General features: G+C 43.7%; 1 protein-coding gene across 2 annotated transcripts in view; it reads left to right on the top strand.

Annotated features, from left to right (window-relative positions):
- Positions 1 to 21,708, top strand: part of FBXO42 (F-box protein 42) — a 117,038-nt gene that overhangs the window by 83,843 nt on the left and 11,487 nt on the right. For both annotated transcript variants that reach the window (XM_043908914.1, XM_043908913.1), the window contains exons 5-7: positions 18,539 to 18,692; positions 19,520 to 19,630; positions 21,429 to 21,525. In XM_043908914.1, coding sequence (XP_043764849.1) covers positions 18,539 to 18,692; positions 19,520 to 19,630; positions 21,429 to 21,525 — 362 coding nt within the window. The remainder of the gene's footprint in view (positions 1 to 18,538; positions 18,693 to 19,519; positions 19,631 to 21,428; positions 21,526 to 21,708) is intronic.

The following is a 21,708-nucleotide window of genomic DNA, read 5'->3' as shown; positions in this document are numbered from 1 at the left end:
CTTCCCTTTCAGCCACACATGAAATCCAAAATGCTGCCCTGTGGTTCAGACCCTTGGTTTTAGAAAAACGTATCGTGGTCTTCACCTCCATCTAGTGTACACAAACTCTATGCCGGTTCTAATCTTGGACTTGCTGCTCTGGAGCTGCAAGCCTTTGAAGTTAATCATGTCTGCATTCTCTGGGCCTCAATTTCCTTCCCTGTGTAAAGAGGAAAAGATAAGACCACTGTTTGTAAAACCACGCAGCAGATCACCTGGGAAACTTAGTAAAATTCTAGATTCCTCAGCCTCATAACAGAGTCACTCACCTAATCTCAGGGGGTTGGGGATAGAGTGGTAGATCTGCATTTTAAAAAGAAAACGTCCCAGTTGATTCCAAACCTAGCTGAATTTGGAAAGCCTGGATCGCTGTGAAATCTCTTGCTTTCTTACTGGGCAAACTGTGATCTCACTTTGTTATCACAGTCTGTTCGGTGGGTGTGTGCCAAACTGGACTCCCTGACTGTTCTTAAGAACGGCCACTCCGTGCTGTCTGAGCGACTGCTTTCTAGAAACAGCTACCTGTGAGCCTAGTCAGTGGAAGAGGGATGGCTACCCCTCCAGTTTTCTTCCCTGGAGAATCTCATGGGCAGAGGGGCCTAGCAGGCTGTCTACAGTTCACAGGGTCGCGAAGAGTCGGACATGACTGAAGCGACTTAGCGACCTAGCCGAGAGCAGCTGACCTTCCGAGGAGATGGTTGTGGAAACGGGTTTGGAAGTGGGGTATTTGCTGCCCCAGACTCTTCATACATCCTGTCTGACTTTCAGACCAACCCAGCTAGGTTGGCACTGCTGTTATCCCCATCTTGCAGGTGAGGAAGCTGAAGCTCAGAGACTCAGCTAATAACTTGCCTAAGATCACACAGCCAGTAAGTGTTGGAGCAGTGACTGAAACACAGGGCTTTTGGCTCTAAAGTCTGTGTTTCTTCGTACTGTAACATGCTCTGAGTAGTTTTGTATTTTTCTGTAGTTTACTAGTTTCACATTATCAAGTTACTTTTGTTTTTTATTTATTTTTAATTGAGGGATATTTGGTTTACTGTATTGTGCTGGTCTCTGCCGTACGTCAGCATGGGTCACAGGTGTACACACACCCCCTCCCTCTTGAACACCCCTCCCACCTCCCACCCCACTCAATTTTACTTTGTAAATGGACTTTTAAGTTTCAGAGTTCTCACACCTAGTTTTTCCTGTTAACATCTAGTACATTTATCACAATTAATGAACCAATACTGATATATTATTTTATTAACTAGAATCTGTACTTTATTCAGATTTCTTTAATTTTTTTATTCTAATGTCCTTTTTCTGTTCCAGGATACATTACATTTAGTCTTTATTCCTCTTGGCTGTGACAAGTTCCCCAGACTTCCTTGTTTGATGATCTTGACAGTGTTGGAGCTGCTGTCAGATATTTTGAGGACTGTCATTCAGTTTCGGTTTATCTGATGTTTCTCTTACGATTAGACTAGAGTTACGGACTGGGGAGAGGAAGACTCTAGTGCAGTGCCCTTTGCATCATATCCCATCATGGATACATACTGTCAACATGCTTTATCACTGTTGGTGTTAACCTTATCATTTGGCTTGAGGTAGTGTTTATTAAGCTTCCCTGGTGGCTCAGAGGTTAAAGCATCTGCCTGCAATGTTGGAGACCCAGGTTTGATCCCTGCGTCGGGAAGATCCCCTGGAGAAGGAAATGGCAAATATTGTTAACACAATAATAACCTTTTGGCCATTATGTCTATCATCAGAGTCAGGAAAGGATGGTGAGCAGCGGGTGTGTCCGTGCAGAAACCTTTTCATAGCATAGAGGATTTTAAAATATCAACATGATTTGCCTTTTTAAATTTTTTGGTGGCAGGCTGGAGTTTGCTGAAGACGGAATCGGAATCTCTGTTTTATATTATGACCTTATAAAATGACATTATATTATGAGCGTATAAAATCAAGATCCTTCCAGCTATCCAGAGTCAGAAGCTCTTTGGGAAATAATTTTGTTTCTTTAGGACTGTTCCCCAAGAGAAAAAAAATCACATCTTACAAAATCAATGAGTAATCTTGCAGAACAGCTAGTTTACTTTTGAAGTCAGGGGCAGGAAAAAGAAAAATAATGGTCATATCAGATGTCTTTAGGAAGGCCAGAATATCCTTAGAAGCTGGAAAGTGCTGGAACTGTCCAGAAATAACTGCCCAGACTGTCATTGTTTCTCTTCTGTGTGATACCTTAAAAATGATACACATACGGTTCTTGCATCCATTGATGAAGCTTTCTGTTCTGTGTCTAGTTTTTTACTGCCCTTCCCTAAGCCTGTGGTAATATCACCAAGAAAGAAAAGTATCTGGGATACCTAGCACCAGGTATAACCAAAACAGCTGACAGAGACTCTGTTCTGGTGAAGATCACCCAACACTTCCCTTGCCTTAGGTTCCAGATGTCAGTGCTGACATTGAAATAGCTAGGTATAGAATTTTTTTAGAATAAAATATGTAAGTGTACTCACAGGCATTGGGTTCTGCTTTTTGACTTCCCTGGTGGCTCAGACGGTAAAGCATCTGCCTATAATGCAGGAGACCCGGGTTCAGTCCCTGGGTTGGGAAGATCTCCTGGAGAAGGAAATGGCAACCCACTCCAGTATTCTTGCCTGGAAAATCCCACGGACGGAGGAACCTGGTAGGCCACAGTCCATGGGGTTGCAAAGAGTCGGACACGACTGAGTGACTTCACTTTTCACGTCTGCATCTGAACACTTGATGCATTTTTTTAAAATCAACATGATGTGCAGATGTGTTCTGAGATACCCGTCTATGGCGATGGGGGAGAAGTGGATGCTTACCAACTGGCAGATATTGTAGCAAGAGGATGCTGTTTCATGCCTTTCAGATACACTTCAAACCTCTATTCTCAGTCTTAAAAACAAGTCATTGATTTCACTATTTAAATATTTCCTTTGTGAAGAAATCCCAATTAGTTCTTCCCTGTGAATCTTTTCTTGATTACCAAAATATATTAAAGTCTGTCCTTAGTTTATGTCTTCCACGTTGGAAATTCTACATCCTTCAACTTTTTCATTTGGTCCAATCCATGAGCCTTTTCTGTTTTCTTAAAACCCTCTAATTTTTTTCCCTCCTTATTTTAGATAGAAGTTCAGAGTGTCATTGAGAATAAGCAGTGACTTTCCTTAGACTCCTGAGCTATCATGTATCATGCGTGCTATCTTGACAAGCAGTTTTTGGTTGCTCTTGGATTCCTTGTGCAGTAAAACTTTCAGACCATCTCATGTTTCTGTTACTGTCGGTAGCCACATAATCCCTGCCCCGCCCCCTTCACCTCCCACAACAGCATTTCATGTTTTATGGCCACAGTAAATTTCATTTTGTGTGATTTATTAACATTATGTCCTGAATGAAATGTTAGAGAGCTAGTCCTATATGGGGGAACACAAAAGGTATTGTCCTTGAGTCCTTCTCACTCCTTCCCCATGAATGACCCTGTTGGTTTCCAGGACACTCAGCAGTGCTCTGTACCAACTCGCGCCCCATACACACTGGTTTGGCTGTTTATTCTCTGTGCAATCCAGGATCAGGCCAGTTTCTCAAGTTTTCCAAGTCCTAGTACCTTGAGATTTTGTAAAGAATCTACAGGGTGCTCTTCCTAGGCAGGTGAGAGCACTGTTTGGTCATTTATTAACTTAAAAATATCAACCTGAATTCTGGGAAACCATCCTTTCAAAGCTCAGAATCTACCTCTCATCTTTTCTCTGGGAGATGGACTCTTGAACTTTAATTGATTCTGCTTATCAAAGAGGTAGTGAGACAGGCTGGGACCTGGTTCGCTTTGCTGTGGTGCTTGCGCCAGGACAAACCTCTCCTCCAGCAATGAAGCACAAAGAGACTGTGTGGGACTAACTAAAAATAACTGCATGCTCAGCTGGAGCAAACTCTGGACAAAAGCTGCAGAAAAACCAAAAAAAAAAACAACCCCAAAAAACAAACCCGCCGCTGCTTCTGAAGAGCCAGGAGCAACGTAGGGAGTGGGAGCAGCAACAGGGTGCTGAGCGTGCCCCCGGCTCGCAGCAGCAGCAGGGCAGGCAGGACACAAGCCGCCCCTCCGGCCAGGCCCTGGACACCCCTACCCTCACCCCCAGAAGAAGTGAGCTCCCCCGGCCCACCCTTAGCCAGGGGGCAAGAGGGGAGCCTGTTGTTTGTTCCCAGCCCACCTGCTTCATCAGGGCCCCGGCAAAGTCTGGCCTGAATTTCTTGTCTGGTCTCCAGTCAGCTTCTGTTGATTGAGGAAGGCCAAGAACCCTGGTTGGCAACAGTAGTTTCCCTGATAATTCTCTTTTCCATAGTTCTCTTGAAAGTGATTATGGGCTATAGATTTTGTATGTGGTTTATTGACTTTTACACTGTGTTCCTTTTTTGCATCCTCTTCCAATTTTAGCAAGCTTTCTGAAACCCCATTGCCCAGTCCTAAAATGTCTCTTGCTATTTTATATATATATATATAAATAATATCTAATCACTCTCTATATATTACAGTGTGATTAGATATTAAGTGAGGAATGTGTTGTCAGACACCTCACATAATGAATTCTAACTCTTTGACAGTGGATGGCTGGTGTTTCTATTTACTGGTGAAAGTAGTGGGTGATGCCAAGGGGCAGTAGTGTGACATTAGCTTCAACATCAGCCATTTTTTCTTTCTTAATACATTGAGACAATTTACATGTAGGAAAATGAACAGATCTTAAGTGCCCCACTCACATATACAGCCATGTGATCATCACCTAGAGTAAGATGCGAAATAATTCCATCACTTCATAAAATTCCATTGTGTCCTTTTCCTGTCAGTAACACTCCCCACAGAGGTAACCACCGTTCTGACTTCTAAGAGATATTTTTTGAGATTCAGCTTGGGGTTTTTTTTTTTTTGGATTCATGCATAGGCTGCATCTATCCGTGGTTTGTTCCTTTTCATTGCTCTGAGTGTTCCATAACATGAATACAGCACCTTTTTTTTGAACCTATTCTTCTGTTGATGGCTACTTGGGATATTTCCACTTTGAATGTAGCTGGAGTCAACATTCTTATATAAGTTTATGGACATATGCACTCATTTCTTACTTAAGATCTCCTTGTCATTGTTAAGGAATATTCTAGACACAGTCAGTACCCAGAGAGTTCTCTATTCACTTAGTCCTGCTCTAAGTAGGAGGATATGATGATATAACTAAGTATTTTAGAGGTTTGAGGAGGGAAGACCACTCAGCTAGTGGTAAAGGTATATGTATTATTAGGGCCTAATGATGTGAGAGTTGGACTATAAAGAAAGTTGGGTGCAGAAAAATTGATGCTTTTGAACTGTGGTGTTGGAGAAGACTCTTCAGAGTCCCTTGGACTGCAAGGAGATCCAACCAGTCCATCCTACAGATCAGTCCTGGGTGTTCATTGGGAGGATTGTTGCTGAAGCTGAAACTCCAATAATTTGGCCACCTGATGCAAAGAGCTGAATCCTTGGAAAAGACCCTGCTGCTGGGAAAGATTGAAGGCAGGAGGAGAAGGTGACGACAGAGGATGAGATGGTTGGATGGCATCACCGACTCAATGGACATGGGTTTGGGTAGACTCCGGCAGTTGGTGACAGATAGGGAGGCCTAGCGTGCTGCGGTTCAGGGGGTCGCAGAGTTGAACATGACTGAGTGACTGAACTGAACTGAACATGACCTGAAGTAATGGAAGAAACATCTTGTTGGAGGGAGGGAAGTTTGTTGGCAGTACTGTTAAGAGTGCGGCTTTTGTGCCGAGCAAACAGGTTTGCATCTGATCTCTTCACACTAAGGTTGCTTAGCAACTGGATGACCTTAGGTTGTTTAACATTTCACTTGCCTCACCTTTAAGGTAGACATGGTACTATCTACCTTTCATAGTTTTTGTTCATATTATATACAACACAACACACAGATGGAGTGGGGATGTACAAGCTGATTGAGCAGACACCTTTATATATGTGTTTACAGGTTACTAGGTAAGAAGTAGAGTGGTCGGTCATAAGTTATCCTTGAGTTCCCAAAGCTTGAAAAGTGACTGCATTCATTTCTTTGTTTGTTCATTTTCATGCCTTTATTATGAGTGAAAGTGAAAATGAAGTCGCTCAGTCGTGTCCGACTCTTTGCAACCCCATGGGCTGTAGCCTACCAGGCTCCTCTGTCCATGGAATTTTCTAGGCAAGAGTACTGGAGTGGGGTGCCATTTCCTTCTCCAGGGTATCTTCCTGACCCAGGGATTGAACCTGGGTCTCCCGCACTGCAGGCAGACGCTTTACCGTCTGAGCCACCAGGGAAGCCCATTGATGGAATATTTGTGCCCAGTGCTGTTCTGAGCACTGCAGCTGTAGGTGTGAGCAGCAGCGAGCTGAGGTGGTCCCGGGGGTGTGAACGAGAAGAGAGCCAGTGGGCTCCCCTAGGAGAGGAGCGTCCTTTCTGTTTGTTTGTGAAGTTCAGATCCTGGGATTTTTCCAGAATACATGCTTTCATGAGGTGCACCTTCTCTTGTTGGAGAGAAGAGTGGAGGAATTTATGTAGCACAGACCTGGGTAAACTCTGGTCCTCCATGGGAGAGAAGAAATACGTTCATACCATATCTCAGTTTAGCTCTCTCCTGCCTGACTAAGATTTTCCTGTTTTGATACCAGGCCAGAAACTATGACTAGCAGCATTGTTTTCACTTCTAAACAGAGCCACTTAAAAGGGCACACACTCCCACCATCAGAACTGCAATTAACAAGTTATCAGATTAAATTCAGATTCTGGACCTTGTCTCCTTCCCTAGAAATTGAATCAAAAGACTACTTGAAATAGAAACAAGGAACTGTTACTGGTTTTCATGTTAATTTTTAGCTGATAAGTGCTGCCCTATTTATCAAGTGGTCTTTCATGTAGGTTTGTTTAGAAGTGAAAACAGTGCCAACTGGGAATTTCTTTTTATTCATGCCTATAGCACGTACAGTTATGAGTGAGGAAGTGAAAGTTGCTCAGTCGTGTCTGACTCTTTGCGACCCCGTGGACTACGGAGTCCATGGAATTCTCCAGGCCAGAATACTGGAGTGGGTAGCCTTTCCCTTCTCCAGGGGATCTTCCCATCCCAAGGATAGAACCCAGGTCTCCCGCATTGCAGGCAGATTCTTTACCAGCTGAGCTACCGGGGAAGCCATAGCATATATAGTTATACAGGATCTAAAATTTTCTCATGCCCATTACAAAAGCCCCTCTTGTTTTGGATGTTCTGTAAGTGACCCGATGGGTGATGTTGTTAAAAATGTGGGTATAATAGCAATAATGAAAATGTGTGCCCTGAAGCTTGAGATCCAGACAAGCTTTAGCTTTGTCTAATATTAGTGAATTATTTTGATATCAATTAATAACTCTCTGACCATGCTACAATTGAAGAATAAAATAGGAAAAGCAAAAAAAAAAAAAAAAAAGGAGTGTGAGGGGAGCAGCCAAAGAAGCGTTTGGCCTTTCCCCCAGTGAAAGGCCTCCCGGGAAGTTGTGACTAATTGGAGCTAGGTCTCATCCCAACCCCTGAGGGATCCACAACCATTTGGCTTCCATGAATGGGTTCAGTTCCACAAGCATTTTCATAAGAAAAGTTCCTGTCCTCTAGGCTCAATATAATAACACTTACCTTATTGGGAGGCTCTAAATGGATCATTTCAGCACTATACTAAATATAGCACATACTAAGACTGAGGCTGAATACAGGACACCCCTCTCCATTCTCCCCTTCCTCCTCTAGGAGGCTCTTTCGCCCCTTCCTCCTCTAGGGGGCCCTTTCGCGCCTTCCTCCTCTAGGGGGCCCTTTCGCCCCTTCCCCTCTAGGGGGCTCTTTCGCCCCTTCCTCCTGTAGGAGGCCCTTTCGCCCAGCGTGAGGAGGGCTGTGCTGGCAGAGGTCCTGTGGAAAGCCACATCTGGACGAGTTCAGGTCCTCTGCATCCAGTACCATGTCCTCGGTGACCAATTTAAATCCCTACTTTAGAACGAATTAAGGAGCACAGTTGGCTGGAACCAAGTCTTGGAAAACATGAGTTCAGGGGTTTTGTAGTGACTTTGCCAAAGAGTAAATTTATATCTAAAGTTCTGTTCTTTAAAATGAGCATTATAGTTTTGTATCTTCCCTGGACATCTAAATATTAAGTAATTTCGGCATAATTATTATTGGCCGTGTTGAAGTTAAATTGGAAACATTTTCATCAGCTGAAGAGAAGCTGATCTATCCGTTCCAAACAGAACCTCTGTGGTCCTGACTTTATACTTTGGAGACCATTCTGAATAGTTATTTGTCTTCAAGGTGTTTATAGCCTACAACAGACTTTATATTCATAAATTGTGTTCTTCTCAATTTTCCTTTTTTCTCCCCCTTCCTCAAACCATAAAACCATGAAACATACCTTTCTTGTTCTACTCACAAAGTTTTACCTATAAAATCAAACCAGTTTAGAGATACACACAGCTGAATTATAACTCCAGTAGTTTTCCTTTAAAGAGATTCCTGCCTCCTAAGTTATAAGTACCAGCTTAGCTTCTTGTGCCTGGTAGATTTTCTGATTCAGATGCTAGTATGATGTTCTGGGAAATGGCTCTCCAAATCATTCTCTTGACCTCTGACTCTTGCTGTCAAGGTCAGTCACTTCACACACTACCGTAGTGACAGCTCTGTTCACCAAAGGCTCGGTCTGCTTCCCAAGACCCAGCTTGGGTCTTACCAGCAAAATTCATCTCTCCCACCCCCCTGCACACACACCAACTCAAGCTTCTCACTACCACAGAGAGGTACCCACACAAAAGAAGCCATGAGGTAGGGTTGTCGGTTAATCTGGTCTATCTGGTCTTATTTTGCTCTCAAGGCCAGTTTTGTGTGGGAAGGATGAGTGAACCTCATTTGGAGCTGCGAATGAATGCCTTTCATTGGACCTACCCTGAGAAAGTGAGTGCCTGTGAAGAGCTGTTAATATGAGATGGAGAGTATGACCTCAAACCTCAGTCCCATTATTCGTTCTGTAAATGTCCCCTTTGGCATCATTACTGTAAAATAAAATTGTTTTAAAGCATCCAGGGAAAAGTTTTTGACTGACAGTTAAAAAACAGTTTAGACCATGTCCCCCTTTTTAAAAAAGCAAATCATACACCAAAGCATTCCATGAACGAAGTGGAGGTTCTTTGGTCCAGTACTTTTCTTCTGGATTCACTGGCATATATGAGTCTCTCATAGTAAAAATTTTCATACTCATAGTTTTCTTGTTTTCAAACTTTACCTCTTATAAGTACCTAACTCCTAGTATTAGATCTATTTTCATAGTCATGGAGAGCTATTAGCAAGTCATTTATGTTGCTGTAAATAACTCTAAAAGTGATTCGTCTGAAAGCAGTAAGTGGAATAATTTTTTTCTATTTCTTTTGCAGTATAGGTTCAGTAACATGTAGATGAGGATGACCAAGGAAATGTTTATATACTGAAAATGTTAAAGTAGTTCCTTTCAGCACCCCTTTAATCAAAGCACTTGTCAGGGAAAACCTACTTTGGACCCTTGTTTGTGTAGTCATAGACAGAGCACATACACAGAACAAAGTCTGGTTGGGTTCAGTGTTGAGGAAAATCATCTAAACTGGGGAAAAGGGAAAAGGAGGACCACGTGGCCTTTTAATGTCATGTTGGAGCATCGTCTAACTGCAGGAGTGCCCAGAGTCCAAGGGCTGGTGCCTGATGATGGTCTGAGATGAAGCTGGTGTAATAATAACAGAAATAAAGTGCACAGTAAATGTAATGCGTTTGAACCACCCCACACCTGACACCCCAATCCTTGGGAAAATTGTCTTTTTTTTTTTTTCCACGAAACCAGTCCCTGGTGCCGAAAAAGTTGGGGATCACTGGTCTCACAGGTTCACCTGAAGATTATTTAACTCTCTGCAACATGGTTCTCAAAGTCTAGTCATCAAACATCAGTATCACCGGGGAACTTGTTGGAAATGCAACTTCATGGACCATACCCCATACCTACTAAACAGGAAACTGAAAAATGGATCCCAGCAAGCTGTGTTGTAAGAAGTCCTTCAGCTACTTCTGACACAACTGAAATTTGAAAACTACAGCTGTAGGCGAATGGTAACTTTAACATTTAGAATCAAACCCCGTGCCTGCCAGAGACGCTCAGAGGGCTCAAACATAGCTTGTGCGCACCAGGACCCAGAGACCCCACAGAGACTGAGACAGAGCTGTGTGTGTGTGTGTCTCCTGAGGAGGGCCGGGTCAGCAGGGGACTTCTGTAGAGGCAGGGGCTCTGGGTGCAGCAGACCTGGGGATGGCATAAGCCCTCTTGGAGGAGGTTGCCATTAACCCCACCATAGAGCCGCCAGAACTTACACAGGACTGGGGAACAGACTCTTGGAGGCACAAACAGAACCCTGTGCACCAGGACCCGGGAGAAGGGAGCAGTGACCCCACAGGAGACTGGCCCAGACTTCCCCTGAGTGTCCAGGGGTCTCCGGAGGAGGTGTGGGTTGGCGGTGGCCTGCTGCGGGGTGGGGGCACTGAGTGGGGCGGTGCGTGCCTGGGGCCTTCTGAAGGAGGTGGCCGTCATCTTCATTACCTCCATAGTTTGGCCTCAGGTCAAATAATAGGGAGGGAACACAGCCCCGCCCATCGACAAAAAGTTGGATTAAAGATTTACTAAGCATGGCCCCTTGAGAGTCCCTTGGACTGCAAGGAGATCCAACCAATCCATCCTAAAGAAAATCAGTCCTGAATATTCATTGGAAGGAATGATGTTGAAGCTGAGACTCCCATACTTTGTCTACCTGATGCGAAGAACTGACTCATTGGAAAAGACCCTGATGCTGGGAAAGATTGATTAGGAGGAGAAGGGGACAACAGAGGATGAGATGGTTCAATGGCATCACTGACTCAGTGGGCATGAGTTTGAGTAAACTCCAGGAGTTGGTGATGGACAGGGAGGCCTGGCGTGCTGCAGTCCATGGTGTCGCAAAGAGTCGGACATGACTGAGCAACTAAACTGAACTGAAGCATGGCCCCGCCCATCAGAACAAGACCCAGTTTCCGCCTCAGTCAGTCTCTCCCATCAGGAAGCTTGCATAAGCCTCTTATCCTTCTCCATCAGAGGGCGGGCAGACTGAAAACCACAATCACAGAAAACTAACCAATCTGATCACATGGACCACAGCCTTGTTTGACTCAATGAAACTATGAGCCATGCTGTGTAGGGCCACCCAAGACGGACAGGTCATGGTGGAGAGTTCTGACAAAACATGGTCCACTGAAGAAGGGAATGGCAAACCACTTCAGTGTTCTTGCCTTGAGAACCCCATGAACAGTATGAAAAGCCAAAAAGATAGGACTCTGAAAGATGAACTCGCCAGGTTGGTAGGTGCCCAGCATGCTGCTGGAGATCAGTGGAGAACTAACTCCAGAAAGAATGAAGAGACGGAGCCAAAGCAAAAACAACACCCACTTGTGGATGTGACTGGTGATAGAAGCAAGGTCCGATGCTGTAAAGAGCAATATTGCACAGGAACCTGGAATGTTAGGTCCATGAATCAAGGCAAATTGGAAGTGGTCAAACAGGAGATGGCAAGAGTGAACAGCGACATTTTAGGAATCAATGAACTAAAATGAACTGGAATGGGTGAATTTAACTCAGATGACCATTTTATCTACTACTGTGGGCAAGAATCCCTCAGAAGAAAAGGAGTAGCCATCATAGTCAACAAAAAAGTCCCCAATGCAGTACTTGGATGCAATCTCAAAAATGACAGAATGATCTCTGTTCATTTCCAAGGCAAACCATTCAATATCACAGTAATCCAAGTCTGTGCCCCAACCAGTCATGCTGAAGAAGCTGAAGTTGAACGGTTCTATGAAGACCTACAAGACCTTCTAGAACTATCACCCAAAAAAGATGTCCTTTTCATCACAGGGGACTGGAATGCAAAATTAGGAAGTCAAAGAGATACCTGGAGTAACGGGCAAGTTTGGCCTTGGAGTACAGAGTGAAGCAGGGCAAAGGCTAATAGAGTTTTGCCAAGAGAATGCACTGGTCATTGCAAACACCGTCTTCTAACACAAGAGAAGAATTTACAATGGACATCACCAGATGGTCAATGCAAAAATCAGATTGATTATATTCTTTGCAGCCAAAGGTGAAGAAGCTCTCTACAGTCAGCAAAATCAAGACCAGGAGCTTACTGTGGCTCAGATCATGAACTCCTTATTACCAAATTCATACTTAAATTGAAGAAAGTAGGGAAAAACACTAGACTATCCAGGTATGACCTAAATCAAATCCCTTACAATTATACAGTAGAAGTGACAAAAAGATTCAACAGACTAGATCTGATAGACAGAGAGCCTGAAGAGCTATGGACAGAGGTTCACAGGAAGCAGTGATCAAGACCATCCCCAAGAAAAAGAAATGCAAAAAGGAAAAATGGCTGTCTGAGGAGGCCTTATAAATAGCTGTGAAAAGAAGAGAAGCGAAAAGGAAAGATATACCCATTTGAATGCAGAGTTCCAAAGAATAGCAAGGAGAGATAAGAAAGCCTTCCTCAGTGATCAATGCAAAGAAATAGAGGAAAACAGTAGAATGGGAAAGACTAGAGATCTCTTCGAAAAAATTAGAGATACCAAGGGAACATTTCATGCAAAGATGGGCACAATAAAGGACAGAAATGGTATGGACCTAGCAGAAGCAGAAGATATTAAGAAGAGGTGACAAGAATACACAGAAGAACTGTACAAAAAAGATCTTCACGACCCAGGTCGTGAAGATCAACAATGTGATCACTCATCTAGAGCCAGACATCCTGGAATGCAAGTGGGCCTAAGGAAGCATCACTCCGAACAAAGCTAGTGGAGGTGATGGAATTCCAGTTGAGCTATTTCAAATCCTAAAAGATGATGCTGTGAAAGTGCTGCACTCAATATGTCAGCAAGTTTGGAAAACTCAGCAGTGGCCACAAGACTGGAAAAGGTCAGTTTTCATTCCAATCCCCAAGAAAGACAATGCCGAAGAATGCTCAAACTGCTGCACAATTGCATTCATCTCACACACTAGCAAAGTGATGCTCAAAATTCCCCAAGCCAGGCTTCAACAGTACATGAACCGTGAACTTCCAGTTGTTCAAGCTGGATTTAGAAAAGGTGGAGGAACTAGAGATCAAATTGCCAACATCCGTTGGATCATCAAAAAAGCACGAGAGTTCCAGAAAAGCATCTACTTCTGCTTTATTGACTACACCAAATTCTTCGACTGTGTGGATCACAACAAACTGTGGAAAATTCTTTAAGAGATGGGAATACCAGACCACCTGACCTGCCTCCTGAGAAATCTGTACGCAGGTCAAGAAGCAAGAGTTAGAACAGGACATGGAGTAGCAGACTGGCTCCAGATTGGGAAAGGAGTACATCAAGGCTGTGTATTGTCACCCTGCTTATTTAACTTATATGCAGAGAAACTTATCATGAGAAACGCTGGGCTGGATGAAGCACAAGCTGTAATCAAGATTGCCAGGAGAAATATCAGTAACCTCAGATATGATTGATGATACCACACTTATGGCAGAAAGCAAAGAACTAAAGAGCCTCTTGATGAAAGTGAAAGAGGAGAGTGAAAAAGTTGGCTTAAAACTCAACATTCAGAAAACTAAGATCATGGCATCCGGTCCCATCACTTCATGACAAATAGATGGGAAACAGTGGCAGACTTTATTTTTGGGGGCTCCAAAATCACTGCAGATGGTGACTGCAGCCATGAAATTAAAAGACACTTGCTCCTTGGAAGGAAAGTTCTGACCAACCTAGACAGCATATTAAAGAGCAGAGACATCACTTTGGCAACAAAGGTCCATCTAGTCAAAGCTAAAGTTTTTCCAGTAGTCACATATGGATGTGAGATTAGGACTCTAAAGAAAGTTGAGCACTGAAGAATTGATGCTTTTGAACTGTGGTGTTGGAGAAGACTCTTAAGAGTCCTTTGGACTACAGTGAGATCAAACCAGTCCATCCTGAAGCAAATCAGTCCTGAATTCATTGGAAGGACGATGCTGAAGCTGAGACTCCAATAATTTGTCTACCTGATGCGAAGAACTGACTCATTGGAAAAGACCCTGATGCTGGGAAAGATTGAAGGCGGGAGGAGAAGGGGATGGCAGAGGATGAGGTGGTTAGATGGCATCACCGACTCAATGGGTATGAGTTTGAGTAAACCCCGGGAGTTGGTGATGGACAGGGAGGCCTGGCATGCTGCAGTGCATGGGGCCAGAAAGAGTCAGACATGACTAAGCGACTGAACTGAACTTCAATGTCTTAATAGTAAACTAGTATTATCAAGAAATAATGGTCTTAGTATGGAGAGGTGAAATAACTGTTTAGTCATGCATAAAATGCAGACACCCGCAGTTAAATCAAGAGCTTGTTTTATGTTGTATCAAACAGTTGAGCTTCTCTTCTAGTGCTGGGTTCTACACAAGTTGAAACTACAGTTGTGGAAAAGTGGTGTAGAAACCAAACCAGAATTTGGCGTTGTTTCACTGCTTTCCCATCCTCTTTGCAAAAGTGAATGAGAGGGCCTTGTAATTCTACCACTGTCTCTCATATGTGAAAATTTCTTCTGATTTCATGGGAACCTTGGGAAACATTTGAGCCAATTAGTGATTTTAGGGAATGTTAGTTCTGTGTGTAGGGTGCCTATCTGATTATCCGGTTTCCCACAAATGCCTTTTTGGATTGTTTTGAAATTTGCTCCATTGATCGTATCTGCTGTGCGATTAGAGGCTTTTAGTATTTGGGTGAAGAAGTCTGTGAGGATAACTGTTGCCTCTGGGAGGAATAGGCTTAAGCAGCGTTTTTGTCTTAAGTTTGACATGGCTTATTTGGTCCTGTGGTTGTGCTCAATGAAAACCTACTTGGAGTGACACCCTTTCTTTCTCCACTTTTGTGATGCAATAATATTGAGACTGTCTAGAGGCCCGATCAGAGAAGGCAATGGCACCCCACTCCAGTACTCTTGTCTGGAAAAGAGGACAGAGGAGCCTGGTAGGACATGGACAGAGGAGCCTGGTAAGGCTGCAGTCCATGGGGTCCCTAGGAGTCGGACACGACTGAGTGACTTCACTTTCACTTTTCACTTTCATGCATTGGAGAAGGAAATGGCATTCCACTCCAGTGTTCTTGCCTGGAGAATCCCAGGGACGGGGGGCCTGGTGGGCTGCCGTCTGTGGGGTCGCACAGAGTCGGACAGGACTGAAGCGACTTAGCAGCAGCAGCAGCAGAGGCCTGGTGGCCTCATGTTTTTTTAAAGCCAGGCCAAGGAGTACCCTAAAGAGTAGAAAACCTTCATCTGTAAGTTTGATGAGGAGCCTTTTCACCATGGAAAGTCTTCTGTTGTCAGACTACCCTATATTGTACAAGGTTTCCAGTGACTCATTCCATCTCCAGTGTCATAAGCGTGTTTTCATGAAAATATGTTAAACAACATGATGCCATTCTAGCTACTGTATGGAATGAATTGCTTGCTCATAGGTACAGTTCTTCAAAGTTTAGGACCTAATATTTTATTGAGGGCTAGTCTATATAAAAGTTATTTTCCTTGTCTAATAATGTATGGTCGTGTGTTGTGTTTTTTTTTTTTTTAATTAAATTTGTAAATACTACTCTTTAAATTGCTTTTCTTGGACTTTAAAGCAACACATAAAGGTATATAATTTGAAAATAAGTTTTCTTGTTTTTCTAAGAATTCTGGTAAAGATATTATTTGCTTCTCAGAACTCAGTTAAAGAATGTTTATTCTTTAAGATAAAGAAATTGCTAAAATTCATTGACCTCTGCAGTCTCTGATCTCACCATAAATTTGATTCATTTGTGGACCTTGCACTAAGATAATTGGGAGGGGAATTGAAGACCATTGGCTTTAAACAAATTCAAAATAGGAAATAAATAAATTTCGAACATGATAAAATTAGGGGCTCTTGGCAAAGTCATAATACTGAATTCTTCAAGTAATAATTTAGTGTCCAGTTCGCAACAAATCATGTAAACATCACGTTTATGATTGACTCACAGAGAACTTGATGCAGCACTGTCTGGCCTCTGATCACTGAGCTGACTGTGTAAGGGTTGTGGCGTTGAATCCGCGCCCTCCCCCTCCCTCCTTCGTCTGTTCTTGTAGGGTATTCCCCCCCACCCCTTTGTAAACTGAGGTGGAAAAGCACAGTTTAGCTTCTTAGTATGACCCTGTATAGCTGTAAAGGTAGTCAGATGCTGAAATTAAAGCTTCCATTTGTGACATAAAGCAGACATTGGATGAAGGGATCCTCCTATTGCTTTGGGTAAGAAGTAGAGGGAAATATTTTGGCTTTCTTAAAAGGTCATATTTGAGAAGTCATTTCAGGGTTTGATTTTACTTATCATTATGTTTTACAAACACTCTCTTTTTAATTCTGTGACTAGTTTGTCCCTCAAAGAGGTCTGTATTCTTACACTACATTTGTAATCTCTTTGAACCCAGCCTTGATGAACATTGGTCTACCTCGCCTCATAAAATATTGGTAATTTATTTCAAAAGGTATTACAGGAAATGCATAGTATGAAGAGCAAACCCCGACTAGTCTTGTCATGTTAACTGTTGTTTCCAAATCGTAATTCAATATATTTACCTCCCTGGGACTTGGGATGACCTGCCTTTCATATCATGAAGCATCAGTTACTATTTTATTTCTGTTGTGCGTTCTTGAGCTAAATAGTTAGTCTGCCAGGAATACTCTAACCATTTTGTAATAGTGAAGCATGTGCAATAGTTCAGTTCTGTTCTCATAAGCTTTGTGCCATGTAGAAAACAGTTCTATTAGATGTCTCTGGCTAATTGGCCTGGTGTGAACTTCATATTAATTTGCTCTAGCAATGATAATGACAGGCACTGCTGGAAATGCCTTATATGATTTAAGTCATTTAATTCTCACAACCACTCTCTTATATGGCTATTCCTTGTTCTATTTAAGCACTGCAAATAAGCATCCTTGTATCTTTTCTGTTTTCATTTGCCCAGCTTTCTCATGAGATTAATCCCTAGAAATGGAATTTAGGATTCAAAGCATATGTACTTAAACATTTTTAATACAAATTGCTTAAAATGCCTTAAACATTCTGTTTTTGTGTGTTTACATGTTTTGCTCTTTGAGGGAACCTTGGTTTGCTGCCTCACTTTTTGACCTGGGCGCGAACCTGGGCCCTCGGCAGTGAAAGCTCATGGTCGTGACCACTGGACCACCAGGGAGTTCCCTCAGTTAAGTTGGGTCCCACGGAAGACAGTCCCCATCTCCACCTTCTCAGCCTCAGAACTGTGTAGTCGACAGCGGTAAAGCAGTCTGAGCAGGGCTTTTCAAACCATGCCCCGGCGAGCCCCTGCTGAAGGGGCAGGCCAAGTTGTCCATGTAAATTGGAGCACCTCACCTGCGATCAGATTAATATACCGCTGGGATTCTTTCTGCATAAAATTTCCTTTGAAAAATAGATCCTTTAGATTTAACAACAACAAAAGTACTTTTTAGTATTCCAGTATTTACTGATGGCTGGGTGGGACAAATTGCTTTGTCTTAAGCAAACTGCAGGTGGCATAGAGTAAGGGATTGGGAAAACTAGCAGTTGTTTCAAAGAGAGAATGCTCAGAAAAGTGATGCTTCCTTGGGACATGTGCTATCCCTAAAGTTTTCCAGTATAAGCTGGATTTCTGTTGCTTTGAAATTCTATCAGAATTGCTCAGAGGTGCAGCCTGGAGGCCTTAATAGCCACTCTTGGCTGCAGTGTCCTTGGAACACTTTCACACTGAGCCTTGAAACTCTGCTTCCGTGTGTGCTAGTGCGGCCCATAGCTAGGGGCCCAGAGGTCACTTGTTAACATTTGACTTACAGGACAAAGAAGAACTGCATTCTGCCTTCTCTTTCACTGTGTTTGGTAGCGGCGGTCATGTTTGAGTTGTGTCCCGCCTCTGTGCACACCCCTCCGTGGAGCCTGTGCATGCTTTCTTCTGATCTCTGTTAAGCTTACTGAAGGGGTGGGCAGGAGAGTCAGCATCGCTGAGCACCAGCCGCGTGCCCAGCACTGTGCTCGGCGCTTTGAACTCCTGATTAATGACACGCGGCAGCCTGAGGACAGATGCTCTCATCCTGAGTCGCGTGAGCACACGAAGTGACCGAGTCTGAGAGGCTAGGCAACTCCGCGCTCGCCCCGGCTTCTCTGCTTCCGTCATAAAGGAAGTGTGAACTGGCGACGGCTTTCTCTCAGCCCTGCACACCCAGCTGTCTGCTCCTCTCCCTGATGCTTTGTTGTGTTGCTTCCTGTTCCGTCGCTCTGTCAGGAAACGGTGGTCTGTAGACCGCCTGCCTGCAGCTTGCGAGGTGCTGATCCTAACCATGCTGTTGTTGACTTCTCCCAGGGTCCTATCCTTCCCCCAAAGCTGGAGCGACTCTGGTTGTATACAAGGACCTGCTGGTGCTGTTTGGTGGCTGGACACGGCCAAGCCCTTACCCCCTGCACCAACCAGAGAGGTTCTTTGATGAAATACATACTTATTCACCCTCTAAAAACTGGTAAGCCACAAAGATAAGATCCTTTCAATCTGGAATAGGAAGGTTTAAAATGACTGGATTCCTTATCATTTTGTGTATGTCCAGAAATCTCTTTGATAATCTGTTGAAAGCTTTGGACTCCTCCCAGAAAAATAAAAATTTTTTTTACATATGCACAGATTTTGCCTACAGTTTCAGAGGGTTTACAGGACCCTCCCTAGAACTTGAAGTTAAGCATGCGTATTCCAGAGAGGAAAAAAGTAGAAGACATGTATTCCTCTTCCAAGAAAAGTGAATGAGCCAGTTGAAGAATAGAGAGCTCTTCAGCTCTGGCTGCCAGCACCCCGGGAGTGCTGTGGATCCAGAGGACACCACCTGCTGTCCCCAGACTGACTCCCAGTTGTTGTACAAACTGGTCTTTTTAAAATGACAGTTACCTCTGTTTCCTTGTGATGGACTGCTCAGCTACTCAGCACAGGGCTCTTGGCAGCTGCTACTGATCAGAAAATCAGACTGTAGAAAGAAACAGCAGGTGGTGCTCCCTCAGCAAGCTAGGCTGACGCAGCTCAGGAACCCGGGTGGAGTCCCTGTCATTCTTTTCTCATCTCTCCGCCCTGTGTCTGAGCCTTACACGCTGGGAGGCTGAGAGGGAACAGAACTTCAGCAGATCCGTTGAAAAGGCATAAGTACCTTGTGCCATCCTCCATTTATTGTCTAACAGTTTCTCTACTGAAGGTGATAGGATTGTCATTTTAGATGGATGCCTGCTTCCTGTCTTCCGTCTTAAACACAGAAGGCCAGAAGCAGAGGCACTGACTTCTTTACTTCCCCCTGTCTCTCTGTATTAGGTGGAACTGCATTGTGACCACCCACGGCCCACCTCCCATGGCTGGGCATTCCTCTTGTGTGATAGACGATAAAATGATCGTCTTTGGTGGCTCCCTGGGATCCCGGCAGATGTAAGTACGTTTGGTTAGCTTGCTGTCACCCTGAAGATAAATACTCCTGGAAAGGTCAACTAGGGCAGGAAAGGAAACCAGTCAGGGTCAAGATCGCTGAGCATGGTTCTGATCAATCCAGTGAGTTATCTCACCCTGGTGTTCCGTTTTTTGGTTCTAGTCACAGGCCAATAAATTGAGAAACTTGCTCCATAAAATCAGGACTATGGGCATCTTATATTCTATTAAATGTTTCTGTGCGTGTGTCCTTTCCAAGGTGAGGTGCACCTCTATATAGACAACCTTTTAATCAAGCCCCTCAGCATAATTTATATATGTTTTAATAATTGCCTTGCTGGTATAAATGTTTGTATTTGAAAAAGTTATATGAGATTGTTGCCTGGAAGACTTGCTTAACCTTATAAAGTTGAATCATAATCACTGAATTTTAGCAAGGGTTAATGGTTAAGCTGATATGAAATATTAGATTTGTCAACCCCATATTGGCTGGCACCAAGATGTGTTCTATGAATGTCATTACTTTGAATTAAGAATTAATGTTCAACATTCCTAGATTATGTTTTATTTTTTTTTAGATTATGTTTTAAATGTTTGATATAAATTGTAAAAAGTGTGTGTTTGTTTTCAGCGTGTCTTTAATTTTAAAATAAAGCTCATTTTTTGAAATGTCAAAAAAAAAAAAAAAATCAGAGTTATGTAGAATCTCAGTGTTGTCCGGTATGTGGTTTAGTTCAGTGGGATCAAGTTGTGACGGGGCCTCCACCTTGTCTGTTTCTGCCTGTGCCCTCAGAAGGCCACCTTCCAAGAAGAAGAGAACTTCTCCTTGCTCTCCTTAGGGCCCAACTCGTGCCCCTTGGAGCTTTAGAGAAGGAGAGAGGTGGATGGGCATGAGTTGGGAGAGTGGGTAGGAGCGAGAAAGCTGTGCCCCACCTGACGCCCTCCGTGAGGTTGTCTCCTCCCCGCGGCCCTGCAGCTCCGGCCAGAGCAGTCTGTCTGAAGTACTTCATCTGATTTGGCATTATCAGCAGGAGGGTCGTTTTACCTGCGTTTTGAAATGGCAATTGATGAGCTGTCAGCAGTAAAACCACTCCAGACCCGACGCTCTTCTCTCTCAGGGTTCTCTGCGTCTTCTTATTTTAGAACACTCAGAAAAAAAAGAAAAAAAAATAGAACACTCATGGAGCGGGGTGTGTGAGCTCTACCCTCCAGGTCAGAGGGTCAGGGCTTAAGGTACTGGGGTTCTCACTCCTGTGTCCCCATGGGTGAATAAATGCCCTTAGAGAGGGGACCATAAAACAGAGGCCGCCGTGGAGGAGCCTGTCCTGGCCATACTGGTCCCCTGAGTGCTGGAGATGCCAATTTGTCCTTGACACAAAAGCTGCAGCTTCCATTAACCATGGTAAAATTACCTTCTGTAGCCAAAGTTGATAAATCTTTATCTCCTAGACAGTGATAGAACTGCCTTTTGAATAATTTTGCTCTCTTCCTTGTGGGATTTGCCTTTGAAAGACTATATCACAGCTAGTAGCTATTTCCTGCTATCACCAATTAAGTAACTCTTACTTTAGTTACTGTTTGGCTATAGACATGACTCAAATGTGGCCTTATGGGTCAATGGAAAGAGCAAAGGTTTGAAAGTCTCCTTTCCAGGGAAAGGAGGGCAAGAACAATATGGTTAAGTGCTAACTGTGAGCATGGCATTGTGGGAGACCTCCTGATGAATGTACCTTCCTTTATTTCGGCTCTCGTGGCCCCTGGGCGCGCCCGGTTCCTTCATGCTCGTGTCCTTGTCTTACAGGAGCAGCGACGTCTGGGTCCTAGACCTGGAGCAGTGGGCGTGGTCCAAGCCCAGCATCTCTGGGCCCAGTCCTCATCCCCGAGGCGGCCAGTCTCAGGTGCTCAGGAGTTAAAATAACTATTCAGCAAACACTGTAGCATCTTTCAGTTAGGACAGGAGAGGGAGGAGGGAGTCAGGTAAGATGCCAGCACACACAAGCCAAGGAGAATTTACCATTCTCTTTTGCTGGCATTTATTTTTCAACTTCTGATGGGTTATAATTATTTTTGTTGGCTTTTTA

This window comes from Cervus elaphus, chromosome 8 (genome assembly GCF_910594005.1).
Source record: "Cervus elaphus chromosome 8, mCerEla1.1, whole genome shotgun sequence".
NCBI classification, from domain to species: Eukaryota; Metazoa; Chordata; class Mammalia; order Artiodactyla; family Cervidae; genus Cervus; species Cervus elaphus.
Note: the sequence above shows the minus strand (reverse complement) of the source record. Positions and strands in the feature narration are given on the sequence as shown.